General features: G+C 46.2%; 1 protein-coding gene across 6 annotated transcripts; it reads right to left on the bottom strand.

Annotated features, from left to right (window-relative positions):
- Positions 1–535: 535 nt before the first annotated feature.
- On the bottom strand, positions 536–20,612 carry SEPTIN6 (septin 6). Of its 6 annotated transcripts, none has more exons than XM_039717417.1 (10): positions 20,473–20,612; positions 13,387–13,582; positions 12,069–12,255; positions 11,677–11,838; positions 9,238–9,334; positions 8,804–8,972; positions 7,752–7,884; positions 7,034–7,224; positions 5,160–5,203; positions 2,293–2,405 (listed from the first exon to the last, which is right to left on the bottom strand). In XM_039717417.1, the coding sequence occupies exons 2-9, from the start codon at positions 13,551–13,553 to the stop codon at positions 5,200–5,202; spliced, it is 1,110 nt and encodes a 369-aa protein (XP_039573351.1). In that variant the 5' UTR covers positions 13,554–13,582; positions 20,473–20,612; the 3' UTR covers positions 2,293–2,405; positions 5,160–5,199. The 6 variants fall into 6 exon arrangements, with proteins under 6 accessions (XP_039573349.1, XP_039573351.1, XP_039573347.1 ...); XM_039717416.1 differs by lacking the exon at positions 2,293–2,405 and adding an exon at positions 2,907–3,440; XM_039717415.1 differs by lacking the exons at positions 2,293–2,405; positions 5,160–5,203 and adding an exon at positions 536–1,049.
- Between the last annotated feature and the right edge of the window lie 878 nt (positions 20,613–21,490).

Genomic DNA, 21,490 nt, shown 5'->3' with positions numbered 1-21,490 from the left:
GAGCACAGAGCACACACAGCACAGAGCACACACACACAGCACACACAGAGCACACACACACAGAGCAACACACAGAGCACACACACAGGGCACAGAGCACACACAGAGAGCACACACACAGGGCACACACAGAGCGCACACACACACACACACACACACACACAGCACACACACAGAGCACACACAGCACAGAGCACACACAGCACAGAGCCGCGCTGGCTTTCGCGTTTTTTATTTAAATGTACATGACAGTTAGAAAGGTGAGAGGCGAGCAGCCGGGCCCCTCAGCCGCTCCCGCGCCCCCCGCGTGGGCAGAGCCAGCGGCACGGGCCGGGCAGCGGGACGGGCCCGGGGAGCTGCAGGGCTCGGGGGCTCCGGCACCGCCGGGACACCGCAGCCGCTGCCAGAGCCCGGCCCCGCTCCGCCCGGCCCGGCGCTGCCGGCTGCCCGAGCTGTACACAAGAGCAGGCGGGTTCGCAAGGAGAAAGCGGCACCGGGCTCTCTAACAGGATGGTGAGACACAGGAGGACACCGGTCAGAACACACAGTTCTTACTTTATTTCTTTGATAAAATTAAATATTTCGTGGCTGCCAACAGAGCAAGTTGCACCATGTTTGTATTTCCTTTGACTCTGAATGCAAGGTTTCCAAAACCAATCAAACCACCAGCATATTGAAAATATTCCTTAGGCTTCACACCTCAGGGAAGCCCATGACATTTACATTATTAAAGACAACATTAGAAAAAACATATGCCCATAACAACGTTTGAAAATGTATTCGCTACATCATTAGTCCCAATACCACATTTCTGTAGCTCTTCAAAATTCCAGGTCATCAGTTCCCCCCTCATCGCCCTGTCTTGTCACACAAATTACAAGACACTTCAATTTTAAGTATCATGCAAGTCAGTAAAAGAGCTTCTTTCCAAGACACTAACACTGAAGATTTGTTCCCCCCTCCCCAGACATAAGACCCTTAGACTCTTCTAGAAGTGGCAGTCTTCTCCCTCAGACACAGTGCAGCTGGCGAAGACAGATTAAAAAAAGCTACAGAGAGAGAAAAGGGGAAAAAAGAGAAAAAACAGAAGATTAGCAAAAAAAGAGAAAGACATTCAAAAAGCAAGAAAAAGAGATGCAACATGGAAACAGCTGACAGAGGAGAGATGGAACCTCCTTGTGGTACCTCAAGTACTTCAGGGAAATGGTGCAAATAAAAACCTTTCTTTCTTTAAAGTCTTTAAAAAGATTTCACATAACTTTAAATAACATTCTAATAAGGCAAATGGTCAGGAAGAACAGGCAGTGTGGTAAAAAATGTCACATTCAATTGTCCTTTTAGCAGTTAATCTAGAAATCACCGACAGATTAACACTGACTGGTTTTAGGAGCAGGGAAACATTCAAAAGTAGAGGAAGAAGAAAATATTCAAATTATTTCAACTTGCTAAACAAATCACAATGCAATCAAAGAGCTCTGTGGAAATGAAATGGTATTTATGCTGAAACAGAATACCTGAGAAAATACATTACAACCAAGAGTGTGGGCTGCCCTGACTGCTGGGAACGGAGGCACCGTGGTGTGAGCTGGGGCTGCTGCTGTGAGCAGGAGCCAGGCTGGCCCTGGGCTGGAACTGCTGCTGAGCCCTGGCACCACGCAGGGCACTGCCCAGGTGAGCCCAGCAGCAGCTGGCACTGTAGCATCAGCTCCAGCTAGCCTGAGTGTGCTCCTCTCCTGAAAGGCCTGGGGTCTCTGGGGCTGATTCAGAGGGGCAGGACGTGTGGGTTCAGCACACACAGAGCCCTGAGCCCGCCCACAGCACACACAGATCTGAAATGGAAACCAGGATTTACATGCTGGTCTTCAGATAGCATGAATCAGCAAAAGGAAAAAAAGCAAATGAAAAAAGACAGGTGATGTCATGAAAATGACAACAAAGAGAATGAGAAAAGCGTGTTTTATCTCTGAACTACGTGATTATTAAACTAAGATGGTGTTGTCATTTTAATGTCATCAATAAATATATTTAAACTGTGCTGTTATTTCGCCAGCAAAAATAACTCACAGAACTTATTTCCATATCCCTTATTTAGCTGGGTGGAACGAGACCAGGAAAAAGGGGAATCCATTAATTGTAGGGGGGAAAAAAATGGCAGGATTTGAAGTTGTAGCATCAAGAACCTTGTTATGACTAATTTTACATTGTTTAATAAAAGCAATAACCACCAGTACACAGTAAAAACAGAATCACAATGAGAGCACAGGAGAGAGCAAGGATAACACCCTGGAAAGGTCACAGCTGAAATGCTGTCATGTTTTATTAGACCCTCCGATTTAACAAGTAAATGAAGGTCCATTCCAGGCCTTGTATTCAGGGGTAATTACTCAGTACAGAGCCATGGGTTACTGAAAAAGAAGGGCAAAAAAAACAAAAAACAAAAGAAGTAAATGTTAACCAGAATTCACTGTCCGATGAACTCTTTATTTAAAAACAAAACTCAGCCAGAAATACACAGACACTTGCAGGCAAACCACAGTTGCACTTGGCCAGAGTGAGCTCCTGGCCCAGTGAGCAAAACACCCTCCTTTTTAGTGCAAATCTTGCAATAAAAACAAGGCTTTTGCTGAATAGAAAATATGAGAAGAAACCTGTCAACATCTGTACAATTCTAAAGAGATGTCAGATAAAAAAAATATAAAAGGTAATATTTTTTTTGCATTAAAACCAAAAATTGTTGGAATCACTGAGAAGAAAGTCAATGAAACAGCATAGTCTTTCTTCAGAAACACTGATATGTACAGCAAGGTGACCAGCTTTCCCTGAGATTGGATCCAGGATGTGCATCCAGGTCAGCACACTGAGAGGGAGACCAGGCAAAAGATCCTTCATGACCCCTGCAGCATTCAGAGAACACTTAGTTGCAAACCATGGATCCAAATGTGAGATTTCCTCAAGCCTGGGAACTAGAGGTTTGGGCTCAGGCCATGCCTGTGAGGATGTCAAGTTTTGCAAAAAGTCCTTGAAAGTTATTTGAGTCACACATGGCAGCACAGGGGGTAATGAGGGCTTAGGAACAGCAAATTAACATGGGGAGAGGGCAGCCAGGCTCTGGAGAGAGCAAACCCACCCCGGAGCAGGAGCTAAATGCACCCCCAAGCAGCTCTGGCAGCAGGGAAAGCTGAGCAGTGGGACAGGGAACCCTGGCCCAGGAGCAGTGGGCATCCTGCTGCTGCCCTAGGGGCAGGAGGAGCCTGGCACAAACCCCCCTGGCCAGCAGCGTCCCTCACAAGAGCAACCCCAGCAGCCAGGAGCTCTGGTTTGAGCCCGAGTGGAGCACGGGAGGGGAGCAGTGGGAAAGGTGAGCAACAGGCACAATGGCACAGCCGAGGGTGGGGCATTCGCCTCTGGGGCCAAGGGAAAGGTTCTACAGGAAACCCGAACTGAAAATGAAAGAAAAAGGCAGGTTAATGGTTTTATGGATTAATGACAAAAAAACAAAATAAAAATACAAGTTTTTCTAATGGGCACACACACACAAAAAAGAAAATGTTGCTAAGTGTTAATAAGGTTTAATCTGACTACAAAACATGCTTTATGCACGCATACACACACACACTCAGCAGTGGGATGAACCAAATTCATTTTCTAAAACAATCCCTTCACAGTTTTGCAAGCTACAGGACTCATCAACTGTGACTTGTTTGTATCCTTGCAAAACAGTGAAGCCCTGCAACACTTTATGGATCAATATGGAGACTGTTTTTCTAAATCCTGGAAAAGTACCACATATACATATTTAATTTAGCAATGACAAATGCCCATTGAAAAAGGCACTGTCTGCACTTGCATAGTGGGAACAAAGGACTTCATTTGATTCAAAGCCCTGCACACAATAGTGTACAGTTATGAGGACTGCCAAAAGCAATCCAAAACCAACAAAAATCAGTAATGTTCACTCTAGCTGCACTTTAGCTGTGCCTTCGTACTCAGCACCAGAATGAACACTGTTATTCTTTCAGCTTATTTTTCCACATTCAGAGCCTGATAAGCAGAGAATTGTTCTTTCCATTGTTGTACAGTTACTGTTGGCAGCAGAGACATTCACTCAACTGGACAGCTCAAGACGACTGCAAGCGCCAGTTGGAGCCAGTGCAAGACCCTTCTGAAGCTCTTCTGTTGAGTGGAAGGTCCTGTTTAAATTACATTCCAAGGCCTCTCACTGGCAGCACAATGTTTACTTGCTTTGCCATTTCCCTTGGTGGAGTTAAGAGGGAAGGAATCTTGGAATCAGCTTCTACCAGTTTAAGGGTTGACTGTAATTTACTTTAGACTGTCCAGGAGAGAATGTAAGTGTTAGCTTTGTCTGCAGGGAAGGGTGGACTCAAGGATGAGTTTTTAGGGTGTTTTATAGTTTATTTCCAACAGGGTCCCTTCTCTGAGAGGCCTGTGCACCTCAGCCCCTGGGGCTCTGTCTTGGATGATGAGTATCACTGCTCTGTCAAGAAGCAAGACATTCCCGTGGGAGGTTTCCTCTTCCTCTCACTAGAGAATCATCAGCAAATTAAAAATGCTCAATTAAACCCACTCAACCTAGCTGTAAGTAGACCACTGTCATTAGCAGTTTAACTAATAACCCTAATGAGGATGACAGAAACTAGTCTTGCATCTACCTTCACTGTAACCACGAGTTAACATTACAGCTTGGAGGAGTGGGAGGGAAGGAGGAGAAAGGAAAGACAGAGACATTTTCATGGCTAGCTGGGCTGTATCATCAGCACCACATCTCCATAGCAATTGTTGCCATAGTGTCAACGTGGCCTGTGTGATTAAAGAATATAATTTATTTTTATGAGAGATGGAATAAAGAGAACAGAGCCAATAAAGTGCTGGGAAGATTTAAAAGGAAGAGGATGTAATCCTTAATTTTCTATGTCCCATATCCTGAGTCTCTGAATTCAACTTTGCAGAATCTTTAAAGATAATTACATAATTTTTCTACAATTGCACATGTAGAGAGTGACTGGCAGAGCACATATAGTGGGGTGAAAGCAGGGGAAGACAGAGATAATACTTATAAGCTTCAGGACTTGCACACGCTCTGCTTTTTTAGGAAAGGTACCTGATCCCACTGTGAGGCTCTATTAGTTAATGACGCTTACCAGGACAATGTGCCTCATGCACCATGCAGCCAAACAGCAGCTAACTGTAAAACAGCACACATGTAAGGCCTGATAATGATGATAATGATGTAACAACAACAACAGAAAAATCAACTGAGTCATGATTAGTGCAAATTACAGAGCTTGGGTTTAAACAAGTCACCTGTGAAAGAAAAAGGTTATTGTACTGCCAGGCAGTAGTAAACAAGCTACAATTAAGCTCCAGCTTGCAAAATTCATGGATTGTTAAGAAAAAATTATGATCCAAGTACTAAAATCCATTATTAAGGACAATCAGAGCAGCTACATAGCAAAGAAAGTAGGTGAAAGAAACTTCCTATTATCTCCCCAAGCCTTACTGAAGCACTGACCTATCTCTGTCATGGAGTTTTCTGTGCCCTTAACTGAAAGTACCCTCCATGAAAGTACCAAAGCTTTTCCATATCAACATGCTTGGTGTCAAGGAGATGTTGAGATGAGAACAACTTCAAGGATCAAGAGTTTGACTTGGGCCACAGCAACTAATTGCTGATACTATAAGGCTGTTGCCTCTCTTTTCTGCATTCCTGACCCTGACTGATCTCAAGGCTGAAGTCTTGAGTGAGCAGATGTGTAAGGGCTCTAAGCATGAAAGAACTCAGCTGGGTATTCCTCACACAGTCCAGCCTGGAGAAAGAAGTCTGTCCCCAGTCAGTCTCAGACCCCTCAGTATGAAAAGATATTAAAACCCCCTGAAGGTGATTCAAATGAACAAATCAAAATAGGCAGTGGTAAAAGGAATGGGAAAGTGCAGCACTAATTGTTCATCACAAAAGACTGTTCATGTTGAAGCAGCTTCAGCTTTAAACTAAAAGACTAAACCAGGATCTCATTCCTGTAATTGGGTCTTTCCTCCTCTGTCTCATTTAATCCCAAGCTTAACAATCACAGGTTTATTCCCTGACAAACAGTGCTGTCAGCACTTTGGGCTTGCCCAATACTGTCCAATCTAACAGCACTTCTTCATGTACTCAGGACTGCACAGTGCAGGCAAGGACTGCCCCAGGGCTGTGCAGAGGGGGGATTATGGCACTGGTACAAAACCAGACCCCTGTTTGTCTGCACACCTGCACAGGTGGCACAGGGCTCCTTCTGGGAAATGCGCCACAGTGAGAAGGAAGGGTGGGAGAGCTGTTTCACAGGCTGCTCTTGAGCAGCTGCAGAGCTGCAGGAGCCTAGCACAGGCACTGCAGACAGCCCAGGTCCCAGACCCTGATGAGGGCTGGATCCTGTCACACCAGTCCCTGGCACTGGGAAGCCCTGCTACAGCCATGCAGTATCTCCCACTGTTCCTGTGGAGGGCAGAAAGCTGATTTAGGACAGGAGTACTAGTGCTAACAAGGTGCTATGACCTGTCCCCTCATTTTGCCATCTTACATCCTGCAGATTCCAGAATTCAAGACTGTTAGTCTGCCTGAATAATTTCCACAATTTTCTCAAGATAAAAAAGTAAGAACCTGAGCTAAAACACACTCCTCTCTGAGGGTAATGTGACATCCCTGCTACCCACACCCTAGCCTTGGCAGCTAGTATGGTTCCACTTTACAAGCACTGAGAGACCAAGGGAGGAGCAGGGAATCTTGGGGAATAAAACCAAGTTCATCCTCTCCCATGCTGTCAGAAAGCAAAGAGGGAGGTTAGTACTGCTCCCTGCTCTTCAGGATGACAGCAAATGTTACATGCTTCCAGATACTGCTCAGCCTTACTAGGGTTTAAATCTGGCTGCAAACCCTCCCTGATAAGGACTGGCTATGCTGGAGGGAGATATGAACAGCCAGAAAAACAGTAAAGGAAAACCATTAACAAAATCAAATACCTCTGGGTTAGCAACTTACTTTTTCCTTTCCTTATCCCTTTTAAGAGTTTGCGACCCTCCAGCCTGCTGAGCCTGTGACTGAAGCAATTCAGCTGCTGTCTTCCTTTGTTTAAATGCATTTACTTCATCATCCAGAGACTTCTTCTTATCCTCCAGCTTCTTCTTTTCATCCTGATGCAATTTCTTCAGGCGATCAAACTTTTCATGCAGCTAAAAGGAAAGGAAAGAGGTGAGCAGGACACAGCACAACAGGCAAAGGGCAGGGAGCAGCCTCCCTCCACAACAACTTACAGGCAGTGTTCTAGTAATGCATCATTGTGCAGACTATGAACAGAGGATTGGGAGAGCATAAGTGTAAAAAAACCCTAATCCATCTTCAGGGGTTTCTGCCTTATTCCTCTTTAAAAGTCAGTAAATTAACGGATTTTTCACATTGCTAAGAAAGTTGTATGAGTGTATTTTTTGTAAAACAAGTTAATCTCAAGGGCTGTTTCTCTCCTTGACTTTTACCACACTGCACCTCTCCATCAGAATCAAGACTCTGGTCCTTTCCTGGTGCAGTAAGTTGTACAGAACAAGCACTGTGATTCAGTTTTGCCCTACAGACTGAACACCTTAACATCTCCATCCAAGTTAAACCTTAGATTTCTTGGTAAGAAAGTGCTTTGGCAACAACTACCTCTTGGGAGTGAATCTATCACTCACAGCCATGAAGACACAAGTACTGCAGTTTTTACCTCTTTTTCAGCCTCCTTCAACTCAGCTTCTTTTTCCTTGACCCTCTGGACAAACATCTGTCTCATTGCCTCTTCCTTTTTCTGCAGCTCTCCCAGAAACTCGTTTCTTTTGGCTTCATAAGTTTCTTGTAAGCTGAAAAGGAAGGAAAGCCCAGTGATAAGACTTGGGACAAACTGCTTACCCTGACCCTCTGAAATCAGGCCCTCACCATGACTATGCTTTGCACACATTTGCTACTCACTCACCCACATGTGCCCAAGGTCTTCTTTATTCAATGATTTTTGGCACTTCTCTGTATGTTGAACATTGGGCAATTCAAAGAGACCAGCTGGCAACAAACACTGGTTTAGAGGAACGCTGCTGTCGATGCCTTAAGATTTCAGTCTTTATGTTTTTTTTAATCCTGTACTGCATTAGTGCATAATTCTAAACTCCATAAAAAGTGCTAATTAACTGTCTTCACATTTTGGTCAGACAAAACAATCCTTCTGGGTCTGAGATCCAAGGACACCCTACAGCCTCAAGCCTCAAAATGCATAAACAAAAGTGAATTGGGGGGAGCAAACTTAATGTAATGACTTCATTACCTGAAGCTGTAATTGGAGGATTAATGCCTGATATGTAAATAGACCAAACTTATATCTGGCTGAAAAACTCATGACCATTGTCCATTTTGGGTGTAGCCCCTTGGGGAGGTTTCATCTGCCCTTAATGTACCTGGAGGCCCTTCATTAAAAATATCCACTTTTATCCTTTTAACTTTGTCTGGCCTCTGTTTCTAGGTAAGCTCAAAATAGGCATCACTGTGTTTCTGCAGCACATTTCTACTCCCATACTTGCAGATTCACAGTCAGTCCTGCAGATCCTCCCTGTATTTGCACCTTCTCCCAGTCAGACCTTAGCTGAAGTCTGGATTTATCTGACCTGGCAGTTTTTCTTGCTGCATTGGCTTTTCCCGTGCTCCCCCGAGGACACACACACACACACAGAGGCACACAGCACATCCACCAGCGCCTCTCTCGAGCCCTCCTGTCTCCTCCAGGGATCTCACCTGAAGGGTTTGCTGTCTGGATCAGTGTCCTTGAAACCCATCTCTTCCAGTTTACACCGCCTGTAGAGCTCATAGTGGCGTGTGTGGGTCTGCTCACGCAGGTCCTCCATGTTCACGCGGATCAGCATCTCCCGCAGCTTCACAAAGTCACAGTGAGCTTCGTTCTCCACTGGAAGAAGGCACGGCGAGGAGGAAAATGAGGACAGAAACTAACATCTCTTCCCACTTTCCTCAACTGTCTACTCTTCCAACAGGTTTAACAGCCCTTCCAAGCAGAGCAAACTGGCACTATAGGCCTGACACAAGGATTTAACAAAGGATAATTCCCCAGATAATCACGTCCAGCAGGCCTCCTTGCTCTTTCTATGAAATCCCACTGCCTCCTTGCACAAGTGTCACCATTCATGCCATGAAAATCCCAGGGCTCAACTCACCCTGCACTGTGCCCCAAGGGTACTGACGAGCTTTCATCATTTTGTTTCCTATTTTCAGCTCCTCCGTGCTCCCGATCACTGCAAATGGCAAGTGGGCCTGGAACACATTTGATGACATCCACGTTAGTCCCTCAGACCTGGCTGACCCACCAGCACACAGAGATGAGCACAGCCACTGAGCAAGACAGTCATTATGCACATGCTAATCTCAGGGAGTCTAGTCACTGGCCACTAGTCCAAGACAAGGGGTAGCAGGGTGGGTCCTTTTTTGGAAACCTTGTTAGTGCTACCACTCTATATCCTCTACCTGGCTGATCCTCCCAGCCACAGAGTCTCAGGTGAGATGAGCCAGTGCAAGACTGGCATCAGAGTGCCAGCAGGAACAGAGGGCTGCGGCTCGGGCTGCGGTGCTGTCCCAGGGCTTGCCGTGCCTGAGGAGAACATCTGCACAAGCACAGAAGCAGTAAGAGGTCTTGGAGCCTTCCTGATTTTATCCCCCCACCACTCCTTCAGCTCATGCTGGAGCATAAGAGACCCTGCTCCACCAGGTCATGAGATGGAAGTCCATCCTTCACTCCTGGAGTAACAGCTCCTCCCTGCTTGCTTCTGCCCTGGTGAGGAAGGGCTGAACATGTCCCCAGCCACTGTGTCTGGTGTGACCAGGTCACACGCTTCAAGCTGAGATATGCACTCCACATTACACAAAGGCTGACTAAGAAGAAGAGGGATTTGCTTTGCAAAAACTCAGAAATCAGAAACAGTAACTTCTTAATAAAGATGATCTCTGCAGAGGGTAAAAAGAGACTTGCCCAGTGCATGTTCAGCAAAATTGGAACTGAAAGCCTCCCAACACCTACCTAGACTCTCAAGATCTCACCTTACAGTCCTCTCATTTCCAAAAGGCAGGCAGCCAAGCAAACCCCCCAGACACTGCCATGGTACTTTGCTGCATTTTCTGTGAGTGAGATTTCTCCCCACCTCCCTTGCTCCTGGGAGCTACACTGCATTCTGCCAGGCTGCAAGGAAGTCAAGTGCAAAGCTTCAGCACTTTTGAGTTCCCAGCTCCTTGCACCAACCCTTTCTGCTGAGTTTTGTGAAGTAACATTTGTTAGGCAGAGCTTTTAAAGTGCACCAAATTCTGGGCAATTGAAAGGACCTCAGGAAGCCAACTCCATGGAAGATCAGTGACCCTGGATTGCTCTCAGGAGCAGGAAGTGAATTCCACAGGTTATCCAAAAATTTGGACAAGTTCATGACAGCTGGTACAACCAAAAGATTTCAGAGATGATGTTTTTGCTTTCAGTGTGGCTCATACAGTCAAACTGCAAACAAAACAAAACTGCCAGCAAGCACTCACAGAGATGGGCTCTGCCCCCTGTATTCCTCAGCCCCCTGCTCTCACATGCAACACAGAGAGAGAAAGAGTAATATTTGTCTTACGTTTCTAATAATATCAGTATTTGGATACAAGTTTTCCAGACCAGCAAAATTGCCTTGGTCAAATTCTGGCCTGCTTAGTCCCCATAAACCTGGTAATTCTGACTGTAATAGAGGATGAAAGAATTGATTTGTCTGTGCAGCAAGTGACACAACCCAGAACGTCTGCAACCCAAGACAGCAATTCCCTCCCAGGAGACAAGTAAATGGCTGAAAGGAAAGACAAGCAGAGGTTCACTTCCACCCTCAGAACACTGAACTGCTCTGACCAGGAAACCATCACTGACATCTCCTACGTCAGGACAAACTTCATGTTTCCTTCAGGCCTCTCCAGAACACTCTACAACTATTAATATTTAATCAAGAGGTGGCACAAATGCACATCAGCTAGACCTCTACTACATCCACAGCAGTAAAGCAATCAACTTCCCCTACTTGATTTCCTATGAAAAGCCTTCAGGAAAATGGGACCATGGTCAGGATGTGCTGCCAGCAAGGCAAGGGACAGTTTGTTTCATCCTCAGGGAGCCACAGACTGGCACCCATGATGCTGGGGAGGCCAGAATGGGAACCTGCAGGCACCTCAAGGCACGTCTGGCCCAAGTTGTGCACTGTTTTTCACACCTTGCTGTTTAAGCTGTGTAATTCCTTGCCAGTGGAAGTTTACTGGTGGGAGGCCATCAGGTGATGTAGAGGACAGGAACAATCAAAAACCCTTGAGCTGAAAAGGGTTTAAACACTCATTTCTTACATGTCCCTCAAAAGATATGCACAAGGACAAGGAGGGTATTAAAAGTCTGTTTTCTGACTAGAAAAGCCCACCAGAGAGGTAGCAGCCTAACACAAAGGATGACACTACAAGGATGAGACTCTTGTGAAATCCTCTGGTTTTAAGAAACAAAAGCAAAGGGAAAATAGATGTAAGAAACATCCCAGTATGAGCCACCAACCCCCACAATGACAGTGCTGTTCTGGGAGAGGAGGAAGAACCAAGGCACTTACATTCATTGTCCCATTTATCTCTGCCACCGATTCGTCGTCTGTTGGGAACTGGTAGATCTGCACCCCATTACTGACCAGTTCACTTGTGATTTTAATTTTAAACTTGGTCAGCTCGCTCTTGGAAATGGCATCAGATTTGGCAATGATGGGAATTATGTTCACCTAGAAAAAAACAGAGGTATGAAGTAATCAACTTCGCTCCTGGGAGTTTCTCTAAGTCTGCAATACAACCTTCAAAAACTTGTAAGTGCTCAATAAATCTACAGAATTATCTGCCAACTCAGCTATTTCCACCAGAAGGGCTATTCAAGGTGGGGAGATCCTCTGGAAAAGCAGCAGCCTTTCCACTCTGCAAACAGTAAATCTGCCCAGTAAGAGTTACTAGTGCCAACCTTGCTGTCGAGCTTCTTCATGGTTACCAAGTCCAGGGATTTGAGGGAATGGCCGGTGGGAGCGATGAAGTACAAGCACGCGTGGATCCGCGTGTCATGGTAGTTGTGCAAGACCCTTTTTATCTTCAGCTCTTCTTGCAAGTAGGCTTCAAACTGAGCATCAATGAACTCAACGATGGGCTTGTAGCTTTGGTGAAAGGAAAAAAAAAAGTTATACATCTCACAGTCAGAGAGCTCAACAAATAGACAATGCCCCTGGCTTGCTTTTAAGAAAGAAGCTGTTGATAGACTTCACTTTCCATTTTCCACTTTCTGAGACCAATTCTCTCTACCTCCCTTTCTCCCCACCTGTAAGAAATTTTAAAGCACTGCTGACAAGGAGACGTGGTTCTACATCAGACTCTAGCAGCCTGTTTGTGAAAACACAGCACTGGGATTTAGCAGAGGACAGCAGATGCACCCTCCTCTCCAGGGAAAGCAGACTCTCATATTTTGAAATGTAAGGGTGAGAGACCTTCTAAAGCAAGGCTAATGGAGACTCATTTGCAGCACTCAGGGAGTGAATGGCTTGCTGCTCTCACAGCCCTGAGTGCTGCTGGTGGAGACACAGCTTCATTCAGTACCACCTTTGCCCAGTGCTCTCAGGTAGGAAATTCCTGCAACTCCCTTGCAAGACCTTCTGAAATGCAGAGCCTGCCACAGCTGTAATGTAAAGGACATCAGTGCATTTTAAACAAACTTAAAAAAGTATCTAACAGACCCACAAAAAAAGCAATTCCATCAGCAATGTCTTTGCAGAACACCTTGCACACTGTCTGGTGCAACTGCACATCCCTTAACCAACACACTCCAGCCACTCTGGGATGTGAGCTGCCAGAGACACTCCCCCAGGGTATCTTACTGCTCATTTATTGTGCTTCCTTTGGCTCTTCCCATGGAAGAGCCCTGCCAAAAGTGGATATTAAGCCAAGCAGACACGAAACCACACTAGTGGTTTGGTCAGCAGCTTGAGGTCAGCAGAAACCAAAACAAGCCCAGATGCCCTGCAGCATTTCAGTCTCCCCACCAGATGCATTTGGGCAGAAGCTTGCCAGCAGGGCAGAAATTGCTCTGACAGCATGAGAAAAGCTGCTTTATAGCTGAAGCAGTGCTGACACTCCAGAGCCTTTGTCCTCTCTTCTACATGTCCCATCCCAAAGAGGTGACAAGGACAACTCCTAAGAAGCAAGCAGGAAAACTCCAGTGCAGTCAGGCCCAACTAGGGCACAGGGAGAATGAAAAGCCAGGTCACAATATAGCCCCTCTCTCCCTCGCTCACCTGTCCTCTTTGTTGATCTGATCCCCAAAGCCCACTGTGCTCACAATAGTCAGCTTGAGGTTGACATTGCTCTCCTGCAGGTCATAGGTACTGGATTTCAGCTGCACCCCAGGCTGTGAGTGAGATGCTGGGTCACCTTCAAACTTGGTGTTGAAAAGGGTGTCCATGAGGGTGGACTTACCAAGGCCAGTTTCCCCTATTGGAGAAAAAGAGAGTTGAAATGTTCTGTTGAATATTAATATGGGTTGGCCTTTGAGCTTCCAAACATTAACAGGGGTGAAATTGTAGCAGATGAAAGCAGATCTCATGCTCCCAAGGGAGCGTCTGGTAAACAGAAAGCCATGAACAATGGGAGGTCTGTATTCTGGGCAAATTACATTTCACAGTCTAATGGCCATTAATGTCATTACAAAATAGAGATGAAAAGCAAGAGGTGAAAAGGCGAAGGGGAAAGCATCGTTCAGATCCTGCTTAAACCCACAACTACACTACAGAAGATGCTGTTTTCATTAAAAAACAGGAGAGGAAATGGGGCTCACTGCCATTTCCAAAAAAAGCTGCTCCAGATCAATGTCTCTAATAAGCAGCCACAGAAATAGCTTCCTTCCATGCAGGAGCCCTGCGAGCTGGTTGGATCCCACAGCAAGTTCTGCAGTTGGTTTCTCACAACAAGTTGGAGAATCAGCCTTCTAATATCTGGTTTCATACCTTAGGGGCTACACAAGCTGTAAAATATTGCAAAATCTGCTTCCAAAAATTCTGCTAGTATTGTCAGTATTCTGCTAGTATTCTATCAGTGTTGAACTGCTATCTGGATTTCATTTATCAACAGGCAACTATTTCCTTGTCTGGAAGGAAGAGACAAATCCCAGAGACCAGTCTTGAATTTGTTTTAGATACATCCCAGGAAGAATAAAACAAATCCCTCTGTGCACACATTCCACAGGGCAGCCTCCCTTACCAGGCTCTGACAGCAGAGCCAGCTCTCCCAGCTCACAGGACCTGACTTCCTACGCAGTCTGGTCTGTTGCCTTGTGAGGGCTGCTGTGTTTTGGGAAAACAGCAATTTCTGAGCTGCCCAGACGGCTTTTGGAGAAACTTCAGGAGCAGCTGAACCCCACCCTCTGTGAAGGCTGCTCGTCCAGCCTGCAGTGGGAGCACAGGGAGACTGTGTCTGGCTGCAAGAGCATTCCCTCCTTCTCCCAGCCCTCAGCTCCCAACCAAAACAACTTCACCATTTTCCCACTTTGCTCAGAATAAAAGAGCTTCTTATTTTTGGAGGTTTAGAGCTCTGTAGCAGATCCAAACTTGCATGAAATGCCCAATTCAAGAAGGGGAAACTCCTCCCCATCCTCCCCCGTCCAAATCTCCAAATCTCCAAGCCTCACCCCTGTGAGGCAAGCAGGCAAATTCCTCTTCTGGCCTCAAAAGGGATTTTCCACACTCAGGGCTGAAGTACATGGCAGAGCAAGGCAAACACAGAATCATAAAACCATAGAATGGTTTGGCTTGGAAGGAAGATTGTCTAGTTCCAAGCCCCAAATCCCCTGCTCTGGGAACTGAGCAGTCCCTGACTGCCAAGATGACATATCCAGTATCTTTCCAGAGGCAGCAAGATCCATTAATAATTCAAAGTCAATGCACACCTTGAGCTGCAGAACTGCCTGGGAGCCAGCTGAGAGCTTGTGCTCCATCCCCAACACCAACTACAGCCAGAACAGCCACCAGTGCAGCTGCTCTTTGTACCCATCTGGTTTTCAATCCAAAGGGGAGCAGGAGTCAGCAGCAGGAGCTGGTGTGGCTGCAGCCCTTGTGCCACCTCACTGCATCAGCTGTACCTACAACAGCACTGGCCAGAGCAAGGGAGGGGGGCTCAGCAAAGCACAAGGTTACCTCTGCCACTGGGAGAATAAACTGGCCCAACATTGACTTGGAATCTCATTGCCCGGACTTGTCAGGGGCCATTGGCCTCCAAAAGGGAGCAGGTGCACAAATCAGACCAGAGCACTGCCACGGTTTGGACAGGGATTTTGGGAGTTAACAGCCAACAGCCTGCATGACCTCCCCGGCCGTTCTCAGGGATTCCAGGAAAACAGCAGTGTAAAAACAGACAAAAATCTAAACAGCCTGACAAGGCTGCAGCATTTCCAAAGCCCCTGCCAAGGGACGGGTGGGACAGAGCAGTGAGCTGGCTGCTTGCCTGTGAATGCCAGGAACCCTGATGGGACATCTCAGGACAGAGGAGTCCCTCAGCCCTGCAGTGCTGAGCATCACCCACACACAGCCCTGCAAGGCTGCTCCTGTGGCACTGCCCCACAGCCAGGCAGGCCCTGGAGCAGCTCCAAGGCTACAGGACAGGGTGACAGGGCAGCAGCAGCAGTGACAGGCCAGGGAGCTGCTCTCTGCAGTGCACACACAAGGTCACCTGTAAACCACACTGGCTTCTGGGCAGACATCACCCTATAAGTCACCTCTCATTTCTGCCTCTCTCCTTTTGGGTGGAAGATGTTCCTATGAGGCCAAGACTATTGTTTAAGCACATCCTGAACCTGTTAATCATTGCCTACTTTAAATCCATCTCAAGTGGTTTTTTCCAGCAGGAGTGACTTTATCTGTCAGGGGGCATGGGGAAGTGTTTAAGAGATGCAGAACATGCTTTTACACTCCACCTCATGCCAGCTACACAGGGCCAGCAAGGCAACTCTGAATTCAACCACTGAGATTTTCCTTTTGGAAGGGGAAGATCAGAACTGTGGCTTTTTGCCCAGGTGGGAGTTGCCCATCCAAACACCTTCATGATTAAAACATCCAGGCACTAACATGGCATCTCATAAGAAGCCTGGACTCCCAAATTTACACTGAGCCAGCAGATACCCCTGTCCCTGCAGTGTGTAACCCCACTGACTTGACACAGAATTAAAGCCTGCCAGGGAAGACAGAGGAAGAGAGGAAAGAGTGTCTCAGCTGAAAGAATGTTAACACTGACAGAGTGACATGAAATGGTAAAAAACTAAAGTCACTAATAAAGTGTTCTGCTGTGTTACATATGAGCAGAGATAGGGAACACAAAATAGCCTTGCTATTTTAAAGTCCAAAACAACAGAAGGAGGAATTTCTGAATCTTCTGGGAGTTTCTGCCTCACACAGAGGCAACTTTTTGCTGGCTGGAAGATGTGAATGGTGCCAACTGCTTCTTGTAAGGACAGGAGTCCAGATGGAACAGATGGTCTGATAAAAAGGACAAGTGGTCCGTGCTTGTTGCAGCCAATGGCACTGGAATCTTCCCCAAAAACCAGAAATGATGAACAGGGATTAAAAGACGCAGAATTACTTTGAAAAAAGCAGCAGTGTGCACAAACTGAGTGAGAGGCATCCCTGGCAGGGGGATTATTTCCTGATGTCAGGCTTATGGACACATGTGATTTGATCTCCAAAACCATACTTAGGGATTATGCAACTCAGTGGTCTGCTGCCCCAAAACAGGGCTGACAGAGCTCTGCGGGGGGGACAGGGCAGAGAGAGTGACCTTTGCTGCAGAGTTCTGCACCAGGAAGATGTGACAGCTTGAGTGGAAAAGCTTGAGTGTTGTACCTTTCATTGTGGGATGGAGTTTTGCTGTTAAGTCTGACAATTTTCAAGGACATTAAAAAAAAAAATGGCCAGAGCCACCACTGCAGGTTCTGGACATGCAGCAGCCCTACATCAGAGCTCAGAAAGCACCACCCACTCTTAACGCCCAACAGCCTGGCTGTGCTGGGCTCCCCACACGTCCTCCTGAGACCTGTTCCCTGCTCCAGCTGCATGTGCACATGGCACCTGCACTGCTCTGGGGAAGCCTCACCAAATCTCACAGTGATGGAACAGTGGTGGCACCACTTGCAAAACTACAGCTGGGACAAGCTCTTAACTTCCCAAATCAAGACAGGCACCTTCATGCTGAATGAACTGTCATGGCTTCTTCTCACAGAGCTTCTAGCATCCCAAGCAGCTGCAGCAGTGAGCTGAATTATGCACCACAAAAGCTGCACTTCCTCCTTTTGTGCCTGGAAATTTAATTTGCTTTTCCCTAGCATGTGCTAAGTGAAACAAGCAACTGCTCACAGTCTCCCTTTCCCACAACACTCAGGTTTTAAGAGGCCCCAATCACATCATCATCAATCGACTCTGGGAGGACAGAGGAGTCCTTGGAGTATTTCCCTGTTTAAGGGAGGGAGCAGCTTTCACAAGAGCTTCCTTTCATGAGAGAGCAGCACTTGCCCTTCACAAGATTAACAACCATGGCTCCAGATATCAAATAATTCAATTTTAAAGAAAATGTAGATGCATGCACAGCCTTTTCATGTGTAGAAATAGGAGGTAATCCAATGTAGCAGGTTTGTTGAGACAAGCCCTGAGGCAACTCAGACTGATAAGGCCATCTCTCAAGGAGAGAGGGAAAATAGTTTGTTTCATCTGACAGGCATGCAGAGACATCACACAATTCCCCACAGCCATGCAAAGGCTGCAGGGGCAAGGAGGGCAACAAGGGCTCACAAAACACACTGAAACACCTCCTCAGAGAGGCACCCAGCCCCTGGCATCCCCCCCGGGCACCGGGCAGGAGAAGGCTGAGGAGACAGATGGCTTTTTGATTAGAGAAACTGTTCTCTCCCCAGCTGCTTGCACCAGTGACCACAGAAACAACCACTGGGCAACTTCCAGGCTGTACAGCTCATCACCCCAGAGCTGCCTGCTGGAGAGGAATCCTGTGCACATCCTTCCCTCCCTCCCTCCCCCAGGGTGAGAGCTCCTGCACAGCACAGGCTCACTCCTTTGGAGTGACAGACCTCAAACAGTCTTGGGACAGTCCCGGGGGAGAGAGAAATATTTCTGCCACAAAACAGCCCTTCTCATTGCACTGAATAGGCCAGTTGGAACAAATTCCCTGCAAATCCTGGGACAGAGGAAGGGGCAAAATCCTGCTTAAATTGGATGCTAGTTTAATGCAACTACAATCTACTCTGGCAAAAACTGAGAAAGCTTACATCAAAAACCAGCAGCCTGTTCCTCTTCTTTTTCCCCTATCTCACTGAGAAATACAGTCAGCACAGAAAGTCTCAGCCATTAAACACTTCTCCAGCCTTTGCACTGAACTAAGAGGCAACTAAAAATTTATCCTGTAAGGTTTAGGGAGAAAATGGTTGTGCTGAGAAATAAAAGATCAGAGAAACCATCTGCAAGCCCTAACATCTAATGAGAGGTTTTCTCATTCATTCTAGCTTTGGCTCTAGTCTCACGGGGGAGACAGCTTTCAGCATGAGAAGAGCTAAAAACTGCTCCACTCTGGACATGCTGCTGAGAGTCATTTCTGAAGCTTTCCTTGCCTTCTGCAGCAAGAGCTGCAGGAATCGGTGGCTCAGATCCAGTATGACACAGAGTAGAATTATCACTGGATTTTTCCTCCAACACATGCCACACACAGCTGAAAAATGGGGGGAAAGAAGTCTCTTTCTGTCATGCTTAGTGGGCTGTCTATGGGATTCTCATCCAATCTTCATTTGCTTCCTTGTTCTTTGAACTTTTCATCCCAAACTCTGCTGTACAAGTGAAATCCAACAGAATAAATGACAGATGAACACTGGAAATTTTTGTTTTCTTTCTCCAGGATGTTTAAGTGTGGGGGCAAAGATTCGCAAATCTTTTTCTAATAAAGTTTATTATATTTTTCTATAAAGTTTCTTTATTTCAAGATTGTGTTACCACTATTAATAAAAAACTGGCATAAGTAACTAATGTACATTGATCTTGGTGAGTCCTTGTTATTTACCTCAACAAGTGATTAATGCATTCAATTTCTGCCCTGCAAAGAAAAAACCACATGCATTCAGCTCCTCTCCACACATCAAAGTGAAGATATAACTACAGGAGGCACCCACTGCTACACCTAGAACTTGTAAAAAGAACACTGCAGCCCAGTAAGTGGAAAAGGAAACACTTTCAGACTTCAGTCCTGGGGACAGGAGTTTCCTTAGGTCATATCACATTCATGTACTGTGGAAATCACCCAGAGACTCAGCCTGACAGTGACCTCCACTTGTCAGCAAAGTTTATCATCTCACAGGAATGTAAGAGGTGGCTGCAAGGAAAACTGTCTTCTCAGCTCCATTTAACAGGGCTCAGCTCTCCTCTCCTTGCTCCACTACTCTTGTTTCAGATTTAACCCTGTTCTGGGCAAACACCAGGCCCATACCATGAGCTGCACCTCTGTGTGGATGCAGGGCTGACCAGCAGCTGAGTCCCCAGGAGGTGTCCAGAGCTGCTGCTCTGCCCCTGCCACACCAGGCCCTGCTGGGATCTCTGCAGACAGGGCTCAGTCTGAGCAGCCACGGCCATACAACCTCCAGGGCAGGGCACTGGCAGCAGCAAACCCATCAATTACTAATTCTCCATTTTTCATTTCCTAGTTAACCTTCCTAAACCATGGTACCAAAGCCATACAGGGTTTTATTTCTGTGACCTAAGAGAAGGGATTATTTGGGATCCTAACCCTGTGAGATGGGCTGCAGGGACAGGCACCAAGTCCTGCTACAGTGCCAGGCCCCAGCTGTGATCCACACCACATGGCAGCTTGGATAATTGTCAGAAGAGTTAAGGCTTGGCCAGACACTATCTTAATTCAAGTATGCACAGAAGGGAGGAGAAAAAAATAGCTTTTAGTGATTTAAGAGAAGCATTATTAGTATTTTGTTCAAATAATTATAATAATTATAACAATAATTCAATACTTAACCAAACAAGACCTCATAACAAAGTACTCTGGCATGAGTACCTATTTTCTTTTAAAAATGTGAAATTCAAACATATGAGGAAAAGAAAGATCACAATAACAGCCTGTGATTTTAGGCATTTTATCTCGCTGCTTGGTAGAAAGCCATACTGCAGAACCCCAGTAGGGATTTCCCAGAGCACCAGAAAATCTTGTTACTGAAAATAGAACAGTTGGGGAAATTTCAATCAAAGCTACCTTGTCAGTGCTGTAAGCTACAAGCTACATCCAGCTGCAGAAAAGTTTTCAGCAAGAGAACTTCCCAAAATGGAAATACTCACCCACACACAGGATGTTGAAACAAAACCCATGATTAACTGACTTATTAACCAGCTGGTCAGGCAAACTATCAAATCCCACGTGTCCGGAGAGCGGGACAGTACGACAGCCTTCACCCTGAAACACAGTGAAATACTTGTGTCACTTTCAAGCAAAATACACTTCTCTGTATAAACCCTTAAGACCTCCCAAGTGGAACCAACTGCACAGTCCAAGCAGAGGTCTGCACAGATCCATCAATCATGTCAGCATGCTTCACTCCTCTCTAAAACAATTCCAGAAGGCACAAATACAACATTTCATCTGTCAAATATTTGAAGGTAGCCCTGAGAAAATAACACCAAAATGTGCAAAACATGTACACAAACACAGCTGGTGAAATGAAGAGGTGAAACACATTCGTTTCTTAAAAAAAATATGCAGAAACTCAAGTCTCACCTTATAGTGAAAACAAAAAGAATCCTCTGTGCAAAGCAATGTATTAGTGACACCTCCTCCTACAAGGCTATTACCATTCACTGTATGTGAATTGGAACTCACATGTAATTCCCATTCATAGCTGCAATTATAGAAATTAGCTAGGAACAGTAAGGGAAACTGTACCTACAGGAAAGCAAAGCAGAGAAAGAGTGCCCAGAACTGAGCTGCTCATGACCCCACAGGCCTGAATGAGGCTGCAAAGAGGGTTTGGGAGTGGAGCTACTCAAACCTCCTGCTGGGGGCAAGGGCTGCTCCTGCCCAGCCACCCAAAGGACTTGCTGAGAAGCTGCTCCTGCACCCTGCTCTCTCCTGTGCTCAACACCACTAATCTGGTCTCCCCAGCCAAGCAGAACACGTGGTGCTCCAGGCCCAGAACAGCCACGGGCTTTGGGAGAGAGTCAGAAATTTTCACTTGGGCAGTCTGTGCCAAAGCAGCCTGGATCCCAACCCTGCCCAGCCAACAGTAAAACACAACACACAGAGGCTCAGCCTCAGAAATGGCACCAGGCAAAATGAAGAGCCAGTGCTGCACCCCTGTAT

This window comes from Passer montanus, unplaced genomic scaffold (assembly GCF_014805655.1).
Source record: "Passer montanus isolate IOZ18808 unplaced genomic scaffold, ASM1480565v1 scaffold38, whole genome shotgun sequence".
Classification (NCBI taxonomy): Eukaryota; Metazoa; Chordata; class Aves; order Passeriformes; family Passeridae; genus Passer; species Passer montanus.
The sequence above is the reverse complement of the archived record's forward strand: the minus strand, read 5'-3'. Positions and strand labels throughout refer to the sequence as shown.

Excerpts from the sequence above, each read along its gene's own strand:
- SEPTIN6 (XM_039717412.1), bottom strand. The coding sequence starts at position 13,553 with ATGGACACCCTTTTCAACACCAAGTTTGAAGGTGACCCAGCATCTCAC. Across the intron at positions 12,256-13,386 it reads CAGATCAACAAAGAGGACAG|CTACAAGCCCATCGTTGAGT; the intron begins GTGAGCGAGGGA and ends CTTTCACCAAAG. Across the intron at positions 9,335-11,676 it reads AGATAAATGGGACAATGAAT|GCCCACTTGCCATTTGCAGT; the intron begins GTAAGTGCCTTG and ends AATGTGTTCCAG.